At 35.5% G+C, this 18,631-nt stretch overlaps 1 protein-coding gene across 1 annotated transcript in view; it reads right to left on the minus strand.

Annotated features, from left to right (window-relative positions):
* Nucleotides 1–211: 211 nt before the first annotated feature.
* LOC124451330 (otoferlin-like) overlaps nt 212–18,631 on the minus strand; it is a 34,883-nt gene continuing 16,463 nt past the window's right edge. Inside the window, 34 exon segments of the mRNA XM_047001944.1 lie at nt 212–702; nt 1,541–1,688; nt 2,471–2,571; nt 2,720–2,898; nt 3,890–3,989; nt 4,123–4,213; nt 4,644–4,694; nt 4,792–4,890; nt 5,410–5,455; nt 5,458–5,497; nt 5,622–5,761; nt 6,616–6,773; nt 7,361–7,531; nt 7,731–7,800; nt 7,803–7,821; nt 8,381–8,416; nt 9,198–9,323; nt 9,416–9,550; nt 10,503–10,649; nt 11,172–11,309; nt 11,380–11,486; nt 12,128–12,299; nt 12,761–12,922; nt 13,602–13,733; nt 14,225–14,386; nt 14,497–14,678; nt 15,363–15,440; nt 15,520–15,574; nt 15,681–15,809; nt 16,230–16,382; nt 17,296–17,415; nt 17,577–17,673; nt 17,766–17,866; nt 18,355–18,587. Coding sequence (XP_046857900.1) covers nt 670–702; nt 1,541–1,688; nt 2,471–2,571; nt 2,720–2,898; nt 3,890–3,989; nt 4,123–4,213; nt 4,644–4,694; nt 4,792–4,890; nt 5,410–5,455; nt 5,458–5,497; nt 5,622–5,761; nt 6,616–6,773; nt 7,361–7,531; nt 7,731–7,800; nt 7,803–7,821; nt 8,381–8,416; nt 9,198–9,323; nt 9,416–9,550; nt 10,503–10,649; nt 11,172–11,309; nt 11,380–11,486; nt 12,128–12,299; nt 12,761–12,922; nt 13,602–13,733; nt 14,225–14,386; nt 14,497–14,678; nt 15,363–15,440; nt 15,520–15,574; nt 15,681–15,809; nt 16,230–16,382; nt 17,296–17,415; nt 17,577–17,673; nt 17,766–17,866; nt 18,355–18,587 — 3,911 coding nt within the window. The 3' untranslated portion in view covers nt 212–669.

Below are 18,631 nucleotides of genomic sequence, written 5' to 3' on the forward strand. Positions count from 1 at the left end.
GTCAAAATAAGAACGTATGTTTCTTAAAAAAACTGTTTAAAACCGGAACTTTAACCCGATAGTTCTAAAAGAAATGTTTTAAAGTTAAAAGACACGTATACGCCAGCTAAATGAAAATTTAAAATCAACGGATATTTATAACGACAAGAAAGAGGATACGTCATCTCTCCAAGAGGGAGACGACCATTGGAGACGACGCTCAAAACAGAGATAATTTAAAACATATTCCTTTTATTACTGAGTTATCTTGTTGTTTTTTGTTTTATAAATTTAAATGTACGATACAAACTTTAAAAATGAAATTTGAACGTAGAATACAAACTTCAAAAATAAAATTTGAATGTAGAATACAAGCATGAAAAATAAAATTTAAACGTAGAATACAAACTTCAAAAATAAAATTTGAGCGTAGAATACAAACTTGAACGCAAAGCATAAGTTCAATAATGGCTGACATTCGATGCCATATTCTGCCACATGCTAAAACTGAATATTTTGAATGTAATTACATAAATATTATAATAAATAACAAATACTTTAAAAACTATGATACGGCTATTATGAAGAGAGTGAATTATCAAGAAAGCGTAAAATATTCTTAAAGATCACGTATAATTTGAATAGTTATAATGATTTAATAAAATAATCAACATAACACCTTCCATAACATCAAGCATTGAATATTTTCTTGACGGTATATCCCTAGAATAAAAATGCATCGTTACGGTACATATATATTGTTTTATTTAAGACCAGTGCTGTAAGTAACTTCGTTTAGTTACATATAATCTTTAGCGACTTTATTAAGCAACAGTAACGGCAACAAGTTACTTTTTCGCAAGGTAACTGACTTGTAACAGTATACAGAAAAAGAAGGCAACATACTAACTGTTGCTAGTTAGTTTTTGCCAACTTTAACAGTAGCACGTAACAAAGACTTTAAAGTAACATAATAATTGTTACTGGTTAGTTTATGCCAACTTTAACAGTAGCACGTAACAAAGATTGTAAAGTAACAGAATAATTGTTACTGGTTAGTTTATGCCAACTTTAACAGTAGCACGTAACAAAGATTATAAAGTAACAGAATAATTGTTACTGGTTAGTTTATGCCAACTTTAACAGTAGCATGTAACAAAGATTGTAAAGTAACAGAATAATTGTTACTGGTTAGTTTATGCCAACTTTAACAGTAGCATGTAACAAAGATTGTAAAGTAACAGAATAATTGTTACTGGTTAGTTTATGCCAACTTTAACAGTAGCACGTAACAAAGATTGTAAAGTAACAGAATAATTGTTACTGGTCAGTTTATGCCAACTTTAACAGTAGCACGTAACAAAAATTGTAAAGTAACAGAATAATTGTTACTTGTTAGTTTATGCCAACTTTAACAGTAGCTAGTTACAAAAATAAGCAACTATTTCAGCATTGTTTAATGTAACAGACTCCATCACCTACCGACATGGCAAATAGAAATAAAATAGTTGAAGTATAAATTTTTTTTGTAAAGCTCAATGTAACAGACTTTACAACCTACCGGCATGGAGTAGAAAAATAATCCCATAAGAGCAAGGAGAAGGAAAATAACGAGGAATTTAAGGAGGCACATTTTGTAATTATTCCATATCAAGTAACGTAGAGATTTTAAAGGATTCATAAACCAAACGAATGATGTGTCAGGACGACTAAAATACAACAAAAACAAGAAAAAAATTGTAAAACTAACATTTATGATGCATGCAGGCATTCATCAATACTATGATATAGGATTATATTCGTTGTATAGTGGCTACTAACTGCTACTATATTCTCTGATGACGGCTATGGAATAAAGTCGAAACACGGTTCCATACAGAAAACTGCTATATTGGCGAGAATCTCTCGTCTACACGCATAGAAAAAGAGATTTGACTCGTCTCCAATCCCTGTGGGCTTGGTAGCTGCGGACTAGTATCCCGAAGGTGCGAGTTCAAATCCGTCTAATCCGTTCACTAATACTATTGACTACGAATACTGAATACTTCTACTGTCTACTGACTAAAAACTAGTAATGCTGACTACTACTACTGACTACTGCCGTTGACTACTAATAATGAATAATTCTACTGATTATTATTGACTACTAATTACTGACTACAGACTACTACTACTGACTACTAACTAGTAATGCTGACTACTACTACTGACTACTGCCGTTGACTACTAATAATGAATAATTCTACGGAGTATTATTGACTACTAATTACTGACTACAGACTACTACTACTGACTACTAACTATATTAACTATACTATGAATATTAATTCTTACTACCATAAAGTGTCTAATACTGACTACTTTAAAAAATGAGTAAGTGCAGGTGGGAGAGAAAGAGAGGAGAATTTTTAAAATTATCACCCCTCCTTCATAAAGATGATTTTTAAATTATGCATTCTTGAACTTAAAAACATGGATGTCATATACATACTTCGGTTTCGGAAGAGGGTCGGGTTCTTCACGACCTTTTCCGGCCGGTTTTTTCTCAGCTTCCTCTTCAGTGAGCAGATCAAATTCGGCTTCCAGCTTTCCCTAAAATACATATAAGTAAACATTAGAAAAACAGAAAGAAGCGATGTTTTTTGTTGTCAAGGTTCAAAAAGTTACGACGTACGACGATTTACAAAGTTTCAAAAACAAAAGATAGAAATCTACACTTAAACGATGAAGATCTGCTTACGGACAGTTCAATTTCTTCTAAATCTGTGTTAACAGTAAATGGCCACCATCCTTTAATGTGTCTCAACTTAAACAAAGAAACATGTGGTACGTTTGCATCCGTCTTAACCATATCCAGATTGCATGTCTTCACGGATTTCGCCCCTCGTGGCATACGGTTCAAGTCCAACGAAAGATCACCTATGGTATTGTATCAATAGAGTAAACAAAGGATAGTGTATCAGTATAGATAGTGCGTAAGTGTTAGTTTACAAATAGAGAGTACATATTAGTAGATAGTGTATCCGCAGATAAAGTATCAGTAGATAATGTATCAGTAGATAATGTATCGATAGATAATGTGTCAGCAGATACAGTGCGTCAGTATATAATTTATTGTTAGATATTGTAGCAGCAGATAGTTTACCAAAAGACAATGTATCGCTGGATGTAATACATCAACACATAATGTAACAGTAATGATAATATAATTATAAAATGATAATAGATAATTCATAAGATAATTCATTAATAGATAATGTATTAATTGTATTAATAGTGAATGTATCAGAGTTAGTTAACAAATAGATATCGTATGTATCAGTGGGTAATGTATCAGTAAAGAGTGCGTCAGTAGATAACATAGAAGTAGTATATTATTGAGATAATGTATCAAGAGATAGTGTATTAGTTGATGATTTTTCAGTTTTAGTTTACGAACGGATAGTGTATCATTGGGAAAAGTATTAGTAGAGAGTGCGTCGGAGTATTTCAGTACGTATCAGTATATAGAGTATGTGCATCAGTATATAGATCAGTACGTATCAGTATATAGAGTATGTGCATCAGTATATTTTAATATACGTCAGTATGTACCAATAGATAGAGTATCAATGTGTCGGTAGATAGTGTATCAGTAGATAGTGTATTGGTAGATAGTGTATCGTAGATAGTGTATCAATAGATAGTGTATTGGTAGATAGATAGTGTATCAAGTAGATAGTGTATCAATAGATAGTGTATTGATAGATAGTGTATCAATAGATAGTGTATTGGTAGATAGTGTATCAATAGATAGTGTATTGGTAGATAATGTATCAGTAGACATTATCTAAGTAGATAATGTATCAGTAGAAGGTGTATCAATGGATAATGTATCAAATATCAACCATTGTAAACATTACGTTCATACCAATAAAATCATCGGCAGATATTCTATCGGCATCCCATACTTGTAAGAAAATTCTAGGAGGAACCTTCTCTTCAGATTCATCCCACGAGAAGAAAGAAGCCTGAAATTACAAGGTAAAAGTGAATTCTAAACATCAATAACCCGGCAATAAAGACGATATATTTGAAGTATGGCGGAGTGGGAAGCAAATGATTTTGTCAAAGATTTCGATGACGTAACTTAGTGCTTTTTACCTTTCTAGTGATGATAATGCGCTCCTCTGCTCGTTGATAGTAAAATGGAAAGATGAATCTCCAGTTGAAGTTACCTTCTCCGGTCAATGAACTAAAACACGGAAAATCATTTAGAGGCTGTTTACATGAGCCCGCGTAACCGGGATTCAGTGAGGCATGAAATGATTTCGGGGCATTGAAAGGAGCCAAAACTTCAAGGTTAAAAATTACAACTGTTTGTTGAGCGCCACAAGTCATTCCTGTTGTAATTTTCAAATTAGGGCAAATTGGTTGTTGTAATTTTAAATGTTTTTTGTAGTTATCAAATCAGAATATCGTAAAATTGCTCGAGAAGATTTATCTGATGATAAGTATTGAATCGTTTCCATTTACCAAAATCATTTAAAGCTTGGTTGAATGCCGGATACCCGGGCTCATGTAATCAGCCCCTAAGTCCAAGATTTCCGTCGGCCACATGCAATGAAAAGCGAGATAAGATGCAAAGCGATTCGAATGGAATTAAAGACAAGAAGGTTGCATACTTATAATGAATGTCGGTTTCTTGTTTCTCGTCTTTCATTCCTCCAATCCAACTAAAACACGATGAAATGAAGAATACGATAAATGTAATTATTATAAAAAATATAACTTAAAATTTCCACACCGATTATTTAAAATTTTACAAATTACCCTTTCACAACAATGTCGCTAGATTTCTCTCCTGTAATAACATTCGTATCGTCCATGACAACTTCATCCGTGTTCCAAATCACAACACGAAGTTCATAACTGAAAGTGGAAACATCGCTAAAGTTTTACATCTTACCACAGTCGTAACAACAAGCTCAGACATTTTTTCTTGAATTTGATAAACTACAGTTGAACAGCACCGTTTAAAGCGCTGTCACCTTGCATCAAGCGGTCATGTGGCTCTGTCCCGAAAATTTCGTAATACAAATAATATTTAAGTGAACTTCATTAAATCATCTACTTTATCATAAGCGGCCGAAGTCCCCCCCTTTTCCAAGGTCCTGAACTTAACTTTTCATTGTTTTGAAACTGATTCGAACGCTTGGGTAACATTATTGTAGATAGTCTCTAATTTTTAGATGAAAATTATAAGTATTTTAACGTTCTTTGGTATGTGTATTGAAACATATTGCTATTTATTTCAAATTCAGTTACATTAAATGTTATCATAATGTGGTATTTTTCTAAAAAACCTGTATAATACAGGTTTGACTGCATTACCATGCATACTCCAAAAGTACTTGAAGGCAAAGTCTTCGAATATTAATTTCAATGTACCTGGTTGGCTTTCTAGGTGTGATATCAACAGGAGCACCAGGGATTGCATGTCTCTCGGAAACATATCCACCCACATTTCCAATTGACCCTGTAAAAAATATCTTTCGTCAAAGTACTGCAAGGTCATGCGCAAAACACGGTAGCTACGTAATAACAACAAGTCAGCGAGATAGAACTGACTGCACAGTAGAAATTTACAAGGCGCATTAAACCTGTTCCACTCCAGGTTTCTCCGAACAATAAAGAGATCTTGTTTCCACGTGCTCGGGGACAAGATGGTGGCCAGGTATTACTTCATGCATGTTACGTAAAACCATGAGTGCGGACGGCTCGTCTGACTGCTTCCAATTACCTAAAAAATGATGATTTTCCAGTCAGACATCACCGTGACGGAGTTAAGATATTCATAAGTCTGAACAAGAAAATTTTAAAAACACCAACTGGACAATGATATCCATACAAGGGAATATTCAAAGTTTTATTTCTCAAGGTTTGTGTTAAGCTCAAAGGTCTGCTATGTCAAAAAGATGTGTCATAATAAAACACCTTCGTGAAAAAAAGATATACTGTTAATAATCTATGGGTGCTTAAGCCTGTTCTCCACTAGCCACGTATCGTAACGTATCGTAGCAAAACGTAACAGGGCGCATGCGTGCTTATGCCTATTGACTATTAAATTCATAAGCACGCATGCGCCATGTTACGTTTTGCTATGATACGTTGCGATACGTGGCTAGTAGAAAACAGGCTTATAAAAGGTGCCCTATGTAACAGGCCACAGTGTATTTTACACTACGTCTTGTTGTTTTATAACTTAAGAAACATGCTATAACGAGTGCTCTGAAAAATCGCTCACTTTACCAATAACACACCGTGGTTGTTTTAAAACAACGAAGGTGTGCTTTTTGGCACACTTTCCCGTGTTGTTCAGTACCACAATTTTTTAGAATGCAATTAGTTAGCGAAATCAATTGGATTGTGACTTTTTCATTTTTATCAAAAACACGGTTAGATTTTCTTTATCAAAATGAGACTTTGTTATCTCTGAGGAAACGTTTTATTTCAAAGATTGTCAAGTTCAAATAGTAGTTTTTCCTTTTTACGATTTGTTTGAAACAATTGCCATTCGGCGAGCAACGCCATTTGAGACTCGACCTACCGGTCCTAAACAAAAAAATTTTTCAAAGAAAGAAAGATACTTCTTACCGGACTCATCTTGAATTTGACCAGCGGCTGCGAACGTGACACCATCGACTTCACACTTTCCGTGGGTATAATGAGGACCTTCCAATCCTTCATCTTTACATATTTTACTCAATATGTTAGTGGGACGTTGCGGATGTCGCCATTTATTGAAACCGAATCTAAATGAAAAATTGTCCGTTGTTCGAAAAATTTTGCAAGCCCGAAGTGTAATGGAATACACTTTTAAAACAATTTGGCGATCGCAAGCCCCTGGGAAGCTTTCTTTGATTGATGGGAGAAGGGGGATTGGTTAGGGCTAAGGGTTAGCTTAGGGTTTAGGGTGAAAGGTGATATGAAAGCAACTTGAAAAACAAATTGTAGCGTAGTAGCAAGTTATCGGTGGGGAGGGGGAGGGAGTTCCCCGGGCTGCCGCAGACCTGAACTGACCAAAGTTTGTTGAAAAATTTAACAATTGAGCAATGACCAAAACGTGAAGAAATTAAAACAAAATGACCTTCAATATTGATAAGAAAAACATCCAAATTGAATAACTGACTGAAGACAAATTTCAACTCAAGACAATATTGGCTCGAAGTTGACACCATTGCAATATTCCTAACACAACTGGTCAAGGTTAATGTAAAACAATGAAAAGAATTAAACTTATATCTTTAACTTAGCATACCTAAAAACTAGAGATGTAGTTTATTGAAACCACCACCACCCCCTCCCCCATCTCTATTTTAATATAAAATCACACTCTTACGTTGTAAACTGTTCCTGCAAACCACAGGTAGCTCGATGTCGACTGTAAAATCGATTCTCCAAATCTATTTTGGTTTCACCAATCAAATCATCGCTACCAACCAAATCCCAATCATAAACACCAACTGTAAGAATTGAGTCCATCGGGATTAACGCTTCGAATTCAAACGTTCTGTCAAACAAGGAACATCGTAAATGAAGAATAAAGGAGTAAATTGCGATCATTAAGGATTCTTCATCTCCCAAGACTTCAAAAAACTTGCCGCAAACTGATTCACAAATTTAAGAAAGAGTTATATAAAGCTTCAGCTAAGTATTTTGGAAGATCAGAAGAGTTAAAAAAGACGAGAGTAATATTTTGTCTCTATTACCTTCCAAATATTGGGTTCAACTGTTTTGATATGTAATTATCACGGTCTTTGACTTTTGTTTTCCCAATGTTACAATTAGGTATGGATCAGCCTAGAAAAAAATAATTCATCGTTTGGATTTTAAACACCGTAAATGAAAACAGCAGAATTTCATGTTAAAGTGATCCAGCGCATTTGGAAACTGTCAACTGTCAACTTTCAACTATGAATATTTACCCCCAAATTAACGTTCTAGTTTTGCCCCTGCTAGGAATCGCTATAATAGGCACAAGCTGTTGCAATTTTCCTGCTGTATAGCAAAGTTAAATAAATAATTGAATAAATAAGTAAACTATCGACAATCAGCTATGAACAATTAATTATTAACTATTAGTTTATTTTTATAACTAACTACTTCCAGAGTAAAAACTTCATGTAATACTTTATAAATGGCAAATTAGACCATGACTTCCTTATATCACGAGGTAATGTCTACACAATAACTGATAAACAGGAACTTTTTAAAAGTTGTCGAGAGTACACATAAGTACCTCGTGTATTCCATTACTTCTACCAAGTACACATAAGTTCCTCGTGTATCCCACTACTACTGCGAAGTACACATAAGTACTTCGTGTATCCAATTACTTCTACCAAGTACACATACGTACCTTTCCCAGGGGATCAAGAGGGTGAAGATTATATGCCTACATGGAATAAGGAGCAAACGCATATGAGGAACGAGCTAATGCTGGGGACTGAAACCTACCTTGCCGTTCGGATCAGAAGGATGAAGGTTTTATGACTGCATGATAAACGTTTAAAGTACATGTTTTATTATTTAAAACTTCGTTTTAGGAGATTATGATTTACGAAGTAAAATATACATGGGAAAGATTAACTCTTCGTTTGAGCTATACGCAATAAGTGATAAACAGATGATTTTAAGAATTTAAGGGTTAAATTTGAAAAACAAAGGTAAAGATATATTTTTTTTTAGCAACAAATAACTCAGCACCATTGAATAAAATAAATTATCAATTGAATGAACGTTTAAAGAAATTACCTAAATTCATTTACATTACATACACTAAATCATCTTTTAATCAACTTTAAGCTTTTTTAATAAAGATAGTGAGATTTTCAAAAAAAGGTTAATGCCTCAATGTTTGAACAAGTGACATTTAGCAACAATTTAAAAGGGGATTTTAAAGGTCTCAATGCGCTTACAACGACTTTTTGAGATGAATTTTTTATAAACGCAATACAATTTAAAGCATTAAAATTTCCTTTTCTGAATTTCACACAAATTTCAACTTAAGATTTGTAGCAATTTTTAAGAAAGTTAAATGCCTCGATCCAAAGCGGCACAAAGCATGATGGGCAATAACATAAACAACAACGCTTCAACTAAACATCTTTTGATAATCATCGTAAACAACCAACAATCCTACTCAGCCTCATCTGCTTACAACATTAAGCAGTTACCTTGACGACGTATACTCGCACCAAAACTTTAACAGGTTCGCTGCTCGGCAGTTTCCGGAAAGTACCGATAGCAGGATCGGTTACTACATTCCCAGGCAAAGGACATTGCCAAACTTTGAATGAGCCCTGAATGATGTTTCACATCGTGAATAAAAACTGTCAGATACGATGAAAAACCCACAACTTTTTTCATTTCGCAGTTTCACAGATGAACGAACCTTAAATTTTCCAACGACTCTGCTTTCGTCATCATCTTCTTCGCTAGATTTTTTCCCTCGGTACAACGAGAATGAATGAAGCCAATCGTTAAAACCGTTGAACTCAGTAACATCCTCCAATTCGGTATGATATATCTACATGTTTAAAATGACATTGCAACATTATCGTATCATCAGTAGCGCAGTGCTGTAGAACGAAATTTATCAGAGGGGGGGCTCTCTTGACGTTTTTGCCAATTGTGCCCTTTTAAAATTACCCATTTCAAAGGTAGAAGGGGGGCTCCTCCTCCAAGCCCCCACTTCTACATCACTGCAGTAGCGTACCAGAATCGTTAATTGGGGGAACACGAGTTCATATATGCATGTCTTAATCCGTTGGAAACAATGGATTTCAAAGGAACTTAATGCGGCAGAACATGAATATACGAATATGTGCCCCTCCCCCACCCCCAATTAACGATTCGGCTACGCCACTGCATATCATAGCGTGAAATTCGATTCATATCAAATTTAATCTTTAAATAGGGATTATAGATCACAAAGTGGTTTTAACTCGGGTCCCAATCCAGATTACATGGAAGTACAATAATTCCATAAAATTAATGACATATAAAAGAAATACTAATTAAGCCTAATTAGTCCTAAAAAAAATTCACACACAAAGTTCATTAGAAGAAGAGCCTTCTTAAACGGATAAAAGTTTTAAATATCTCTAGAAATATTGTTGAGATTGTTCCAGTCAACGGTTGTACTAGAAATCATAGTATATGGTTGTGGATGTAGATCTTCCATGTTAGTAAAGACCTGAGAAGGACTGTCGGTGTTGATGTTGTCTGATGTTTCGATGCAAAAACCTCAACGGTAGTCAGATATTATCTAAAATATTATCCATTGTCCTAAAATATATCCATTAACATTCCTCGAGAACCTACTGAAGGAACTGAGCACGTTCTTCTCATAATTTTTCCATGTAAAAGCCCTTAAATAAAATACTAAAACCATCACAACATGACCAATGTAAAAGGATAACAAGTGTTAACGAAGGATAACAAGTGTCATGGCAAACGATACATATATGTGCACCTACTTTAACGAGGGGAATATTTTTCTTTCGCTCAGTTTGTTTTGACATTTCCTGTAAAAGTTTTTTCTCCTTCTTCTTGTCTCTTTTATCTTTTTTTTCATCTTTTCCACCTTTCTCCTGTTCCTTTTTGTCTTTCTTACGATTCTCCTCCTGAGAAATTTCAACAAATCCCATTACGTCTGATCATTTTTTTACGTCAAGGGATGTGTATCCCACAATGCGTTAGGAGCTTGGAAAACCAGATTGTATGCAAACTTTACAACAATCGAATATTTAAAACGTTGTTAAGAAAATAAAAGCCTCGTAGAAATCCTTTATAAAACTAAATTAAATATTTCAAATTGACGACAAATTTCTTTATAGCAAACATGTTTCGGCATACTTTATGCCTTCTTCAGTGCGATGTGAATAAATATAGGAAGTTTACATGATGAAATGTTATAGTGGTAAAGCGGAAGTATCGAACAGTTATGAATAATTATTTACAGTTGAATTAGGTGTTATAAAATGTTTGTGTTAGCTTTTATCAAAGAAGATGGCATAAAGTATGCAGAAACATGTTTGCTGTAAAGAAATTTGCCGTCCATTTTAAATGTCTTATAACAATCGTGCTCTCAGGAAACTAAATTAAATCATATAAATAGCTCATATCACATTTCAACCAATTGTTACCTTTCTTCTTTCTTGCGCTTCGGCATCAATGAGCTTCACAGTTTCATAGTATCTCGACCACCAATCAAGCGCGTCCTCTCCATCATCTTCCTCTTCTTCTTCTTTATCTTTCTCTTTCTTACGTTTATCGGCCGTATCCTTTAAAACGAAAAAGTTCTTCGTTCAAGTGACGTGAAATTCTTCGCCTCCTTAAAGAGGTCTTTCTTACCTCATCATCGGGGTTTTCCGGAGCATCTTCGTCGCCATCCGGTTGATCAATACTTACGATAACATCCTGTGCTTTTGCTGTCTTTTTGGGGTCTTTTTTTTGTTCTTCTGTAAGATCACAGAAAAGAATGTCTTTCTTTTAAAGATAATTTTCATTCCAGTTTGCAAAGTTGCCCAGGCTATCTACAATCGATGTTTTGACAAAGCGAGTTGACTAGTTTACCAAGTAATAACCCAAAAAGAGGGCGCGATATTGGTAAAACTGTCACACCTCAGCCAGCCGGGAAAATCCGGCAAAAACGTTAGACCCTAAAGCAGTCGTTCACCAAAAAAATAATAATTCCTTATGTTGGTTTAGTCAGTGAACGACTGTTTTCATTATAAATTTACCTAACCACGTTTCATCAATATTTGCCCAAATGTAAACCTGCTCAATCTTTTTAACACGATAATGAGAACACTTAATTTATGCAGGTTAGTATCATTCTAGATAAGTCAAATCTAATCCAACAAATGATTAATTTAATTCGCCCTTCGATTCAATATAGTTCTTCCATACACGATTTCTTTTGCCTGGGTGTCAATGATGGAAGCTCGCTCTTTTGAGTCTCGTTCTTGCATTATAGCACCAATCTTATTTAATGTCTAATCTTATCTAATGTCTAATCTTATCTAATGTCTAATCTTATCTAATGTCTAATCTTATGTAATCTCTAATCTTATCTAATCTCTTCAATGATTTCTTTTACCTGGGATGTTAACGATGGAAGCTCTCTTGATGGGTTCGTCAATTTTAGGGTATCGATAACGATGTAAAGAATTGAGCACGTGAGTACCAACCAACGTGAATCTTCCAAATGTACGACAGTCTCGGACACTGATGGTCAGCGGTGGACAGTATCTTTCGTTCTCGGGCAAATCCTGTAAAATAGAGTTAAAATTTTTGTAAGAAAAATTTCTACTAACTTTGAATGAGCAACATCGAACTCGCTCATGAATCATCAATGTGCTTTCATGAGACATAAAATGGGCAATATTGCTAATGATCAAAAATGCTAATTTCTATCATGAAGTCAGGCTGTTTTGATGTGATGTCAAAGCGGTCATTTTATGGTACGTTACTTCAAAATTTCAAAGTTTAATGACCATAATATTTTTATAAATTATTTTCTCTTTGAGTTTTCCTACCAACATGGCGACCACTGAAGACATGAACACACGATACAATGTATTTTTAGCTCTTTTAAATAAACAGTAAACAGTGCTTTCGCATTTCGATTTTAGTGATAAATAAACTTTATATGTAATATTAAGGTAAATAAATATTCAGTTTTAAGTGAATGGATTGTAAGAACACGCGTATAGTATGAAATAGTACTCACCAAATCAAAATAAATGATTGGATTTCGAAAGTTCGGATTTCGTTTTGCATTTGCAATGACCGTAGAATGTTTGACCACGCCCGCACATTCGATGTGTACTTGAGGACGATCCACAGTTTGTAGATTCAATCTCTTCATTTCGCGTACACCCCAAAACAAAACCTGAAACGAAGCATCATTACTTAAAGAAAACACACACAAAACCTAACGCATAAACTAAAACAGCTGGTTAAATCTAATATAGAAGATTACATATTGAAGAAAAGTTACATATCTAAAGAACGAAAAAAAATAACACAATCCTATTATAGAAGTTATCAAGGGCCTCCACAGACTAGGTATTTTGTTGTCGACAACTTTTCGTAATTCACAACTAAACGTAGTCGACGAGCAAAAAACACCGTCTTTGGAATAAGTGGTCGACAACTAAACGTGTAAAATTGTAGTTGTCGATAACAAAGCGATTTCCCTTTTTTGCAAGGGAAACTGCAATCACAAAAAATATTGTTTGTCGTCTACATTCACTTGTCGATAACAAAATACCTGGTCTGTGAAGGCTCTGAGTCATTTTAAATTTCTTTTGCAATGCAGTCAAAAATACGATGATAAAATTTGGTGTCGTAAGCACTTTAAACATATCACGTCATGATGTGTTCTTAAGTCACATTTTAGCTGTAGTTGCCATATTTAGATATTTTTGTCGTTTTTGCTTGTGTTGGTATTGTGGCCTGATTTCAATGCGAGCATCGACCAATCAGAGCACACGTTATGCACACGTTATGCTCTGATTGGTCGAAGCTTGTATTGCATACAAATTACATACTCATTACATACACAATACCTCTATCCTGTGCTTTTTCATAACCGGTCTTATACCCTCGGGTACACGACATACGAGAACATCCTGATTATCATTGGGCTCGGGTTCAATCTTTGGTGGCAGGAAGCACATGGCGCCAATTTGTTCGGAAACCTGAGAATTTATGTTAGGTTTCCACAATTTCGTAAGAGCACAATAGTCATAAAACATTTAAAATACACGTCAATTTTCTTTAAAGGAAACATGTTTCGCCATACTTTATGCCATCTTCAGTGCGAAGTGAATAAATATAGGAAGTCTACATGATAATATGTATATATATATAGTGATATAATGTTTGGAAGAAGAAAATTCACAAAACTACAATTTCATCCCGACAAGCCTGTTTTGTGATTTTTCACTCTTCAGGGGATAGATATATATTATCGTGTAAACTTCCTATTGATTCACTTCGCACTGAAGATGGCATAAAGTATGTCGAAACATGTTTGCTTTAAAATGTTTTAATGTTAGGTTTCATGAGAAAAAAGTACACCCTTGGCCCCAAACACGAAGTAGCAGAAACCTTGTTTGAACTGTCCATAGACTTCTTTAGACCTCCCCCCCCCCTTCCCAAAAGCAATTAGCAGCAATGCCAGACTTACTTCAAGTAGTTCAAACGCAGCTAGCAGTTCACCAGCCTTCTCTTCACCACGAAAGACTTGAAACCACTCCAATGCAGGGGGGAAGAACGGTTTTTCATACGGTTCGTTGGCCATCTTTACGATGGGTCGAGCTAACGCACGACCAATGAATTCGAAGTCCCCCTGAAAGAATTGGCATGTCAGTTCCAATACGGAGGGTGAGGTATTTATTAAGCGAGAGAAAGCATTAAATGTCAGGCAATATTTTAGGCGTCAATAACTGGAAAACAAACCCCAATATCTTCATCAAAAATCTCGACGACAATCGTTGGTGGATTTACTGCTATTTCGTTCACGTCCCCAACAAGAAAGACCTCTTCAAAGACGATTGTTTGATCCCAAGTCGGGCTCCTCGTCTCCTTGATTGTACAAGTCTTGGCGATGAAATGTGTAAATATGACATTTGCGAATGCATCTACATCGGAAAGAATTGGTCAACAGTTGAATTAGAATGATGGAGATAATTGCGACGGTAAACAATACAATTTACTGAGACAATGTCTACATACAGTTGAAGAAGAATGACGGAGGTAATAGCGACGGTAAACATTACAATTTACTGAGACAATGTCTACATACAGTTGAAGAAGAATGACGGAGGCAATTGCGAAAGGTAAACAATACAATTTACTGAGACAATGTCTACATACAGTTGAAGAAAAATGACGGAGGTAATAGCGACGGTAAACAATACAATTTACTGAGACAATGTCTACATACAGTTGAAGAAGAATGATGGAGGTAATTGCGACGGTAAACAATACGATTTATTGAGACAATGTCTACATACAGCACATTTTTAAAGAAATTTTAAGTAGTTGGAGTAATCTCAGTCTGTTATACAGCTGTCTATACTTCTTGGAACAAACTCCAATACCGATGTCATACATTTAATAATCAAAACCTGATCCTTCACGATGAGAATAAATGCTGTTCTATCGGGAAATCAAAGTTTACTACTGTGGCAAGCTTAGGGCCTAAGAAGTTTTATTGTGAAAAAATACTCAGCCAACATAATATTCTACCGAAAACAGAAGTGGTTGTGAACCGAGTTCTGCCTTCAGAACGTCTTCTCTTACGATAGAAACTTTATACATACCTGATAGGCCAGAAGCGTCACTTCCAATGAGACTTCGTGCTTGGTACAAATGACAACGAAGTATGAACTTCCGTTTATCTTTTAAAAATGAAAATAAGCAGAAATGCAATGAAGAAATACGTGTAACGCACTGCTTGAACTACAGCCAGTGACAAACCTGCGTAGACCAGTCTGATTGGTGGCGGAGCCATTAGCTTATGCACATTATGAGGCTGAAACATAAAAGGTTTGTCTTCAAGTATATAAATATGAACGTTAACGTCATTGATATTTCTGACGTAAAGAACTAAAGGATAAAAGAGATTTGGCGATTCTTACAATATCGTAACCTTTGGGTGCATCTTTGAGAGAATCTTTCTTGTGCTTATGTAAACCCAACCATATCATTATGTTGAGCTTGGATTGAATTGCCCAACCTTTAGGACCCTCACCACGCTTGCCTGGTAGCTACAATACAGAAGAACTTTATCATTGATTATACAACTTACTAGTTCCAACAGACAATCAACAAAAGGAGAAAAACCATGACCAGCCGACAATTTAAAAGAAACATAGTATAAAGCAAATTCCGAAAAAACAAGACATCTTCAGATTGCAAAATATGAATCAAAACAAGACGAGAAGTGAACTGTAAACTTTCGACTTTATTTCAAGTTCATCCTCAGACAGAATGAGTTTTTTCGGAATTTGTTTTCTACAATACGAGGAAAAGCGTTTAAACGACGATCATCTACGATACGGTACTAAAGAAGAGTGAGGAAAAAATCCCAAAACAAACTAAAGCGACCAAAGGACCAAGGTAAATAAAGGGTTAAAGTTGCATCATCCGAAGCAAAAACACACATTTTGAAAAAGAAATGTACTAACTCGGAGAAATAGTGTTTGCATTCGTCCCGAGTCCTTTCCACGTTCCTCTTCCACGAGCGAATACAACACGTGTTGCGCGGGTACACGCGCGTACGCAACACGTTTGCTACCGCACAGCATCCAGATGAAGATATCAGGTAGACTGTCTTGGGGCTAAATGTCGAATGAAATTAAACGATACATGCAAAAGCACATATAGGCTTCTACGAAAATGGCCGAAAGTTGTAAGGCTGGGTAATGAATCTTTATTGCTAAAATTCTTCAAATCTCACAAGTTAACGATGACATGCAGTGGCATAGCAAGCCTATAAATTCATCCAATTCGACGTTGCAAACAATACGTTTTCTGATATCGTCAATAATTCATTAGAATTGTTAAGATTTAACCGAGGGGTAAGAGTCTGGGTCGAGTTCATAATGTATTTGAAAAGGAACAATCTTAATAACTTTGAGAATTATCAATCATAGTATACAACAGCTTTACTGGGTTAAAACACTCCTATCAGCTGTCAGATTTTAGTCTTGTAGTTAAAACTTTAGAATAATATGATAAAACATTATCACCAGAGCACAGAATAAGAATATACAGAAGGTCACCAGTATCGGAACCTTTGATGTTTTTGTTCTCGCGCATGTCGTGCCGCGCATGGTGGCCGCCATTATTACAGCCAGTTGATTAGGATTTTTGACTTGTTCCCAATCTTTAAAATGATTCGAAGTCATTTCTTAAGTCAAATTATTCTCAATTTCCTTAAGAAGAACTGACGTCATGTAATTTTAATGGTTGGAAACAAGTGACAAACCCTAATCAACTGGCTGGAATAATGGCCGACGTGAGGACGCGTTGTACACCTGAGCGACCCTTCCGTATAATCATTATTCTGTCACGAGAGTGCAATGCCTAAGCCTGCACTCGGGTGCTACGGGACTACATTTTTTTAGAACACTATTGCTTTCTCTGCAGGTGACTTTCAAAAAACTGACATATCGGAAGTAAATAAGTGAGCCTGCTACGTCACTGGTCACATGATAAAGTGCAAAAGCAAGTAAAACGTATCAGAGTAACCTCGGAAGCAATGTTAAGCAGTCGCTGTAGTAATCCATTTGCTGTTTTCATATTTTCCTTCGCGTGTAAGTCGTTTTTACAGCTCGTTTTTAAGTCTGACGCCGCCTGCATAACATCTGCCTAAATGTTGTAAAACAAGCTAAAATCCTGATGCTTCCAATTTCGTGAAACCGTTTACATTCTTACTATAACAGCAGGAAGAAATTAATGCGAAATTATCATGAAATTGATGCTATTACGACAACAGTCGTATGCGATTTAAAGTTAAACACTATCCTTACAATTTCCTGCTTGCGCAGTTTCAAACGTTCTTGATCCAATTTCGTTCGTCCAACATGAGCAGCAGCGGGAACAGATTTGATCAAGTTGAGATAATTGCTACAAAAACAACATCAACACAACAAGTTATCAAATAACTGCTCAATAATTCTATATATTTTATAGTAAAGATACAACTGTTTTATGCTTACGTGCAACCGTTGACGAGCTCTCCTAGAACTCTACTCAACCATTTGTGTGTATCGGGTAGATCCATTCTAACTCTCTCTGAAATGTCGATCAAACCATCCTCCTACAAATGCGATGTGCCATTGGTTAATTATAACCACTGAACTATATATATATGAACTAAAGGCTCGCTCCAATTGAAGTGCGATTGTTAGTTATAACCACTGAGCTATATATGTATTGAATGCTTGCTCTGTTAAAGTGCGATTGGTTGATTACAACTACTGAACTATATAAATATGGAAGCCTTGGAAGGCTCCCTCCATCAAAGTCTATTGATCGGTTACAACCACTAAACTATAATTGCATAGAAAAATCACTGTGTCGAACAAAACTTCAGTGGTAAAAAAGAGAGGAAAAAGAAGTTTGTAATTGCAAAAAAGTGCTCCATCGTTGTAGTTTGAATTTCCTGTTGTTATTCTGTGAATTCATTACAAGGTTCAATTTGTCCGGTAGAAATTCTTAGCCCTTATTCATATTCTTATTCGATAACCATAGAAAATCATTTTCCTCTACATTGTTCCCTGTGGGGATTCCTCTTTTTTTACTTACAAGTCGTTCGCATATCTTGTAGATGATGTTTGCGTTGAACGAACGTCTTCTGTGGTCATGCCAGGGAAATTTTATGTGAAGGCAAGGTTTGGCTTCTTCCCAAGGTATATGATAGTATTGCCTGTTGTTGGTGACAGGTCGAGCTGGAGGCGAAAGGGATTTTACGTATGGATTGTCCTCCGAATCCTTTGTGACTTTTTCATCTGTTCGATCGAGCTGATTCCCGTAATTTCCTGACAATAAATTCACAGACTGGTGAAATAATTGATGAGAAGGG

The sequence above is a fragment of the Xenia sp. Carnegie-2017 genome, unplaced genomic scaffold (assembly GCF_021976095.1).
Source record: "Xenia sp. Carnegie-2017 unplaced genomic scaffold, XeniaSp_v1 HiC_scaffold_24, whole genome shotgun sequence".
NCBI lineage: Eukaryota > Metazoa > Cnidaria > Anthozoa > Malacalcyonacea > Xeniidae > Xenia > Xenia sp. Carnegie-2017.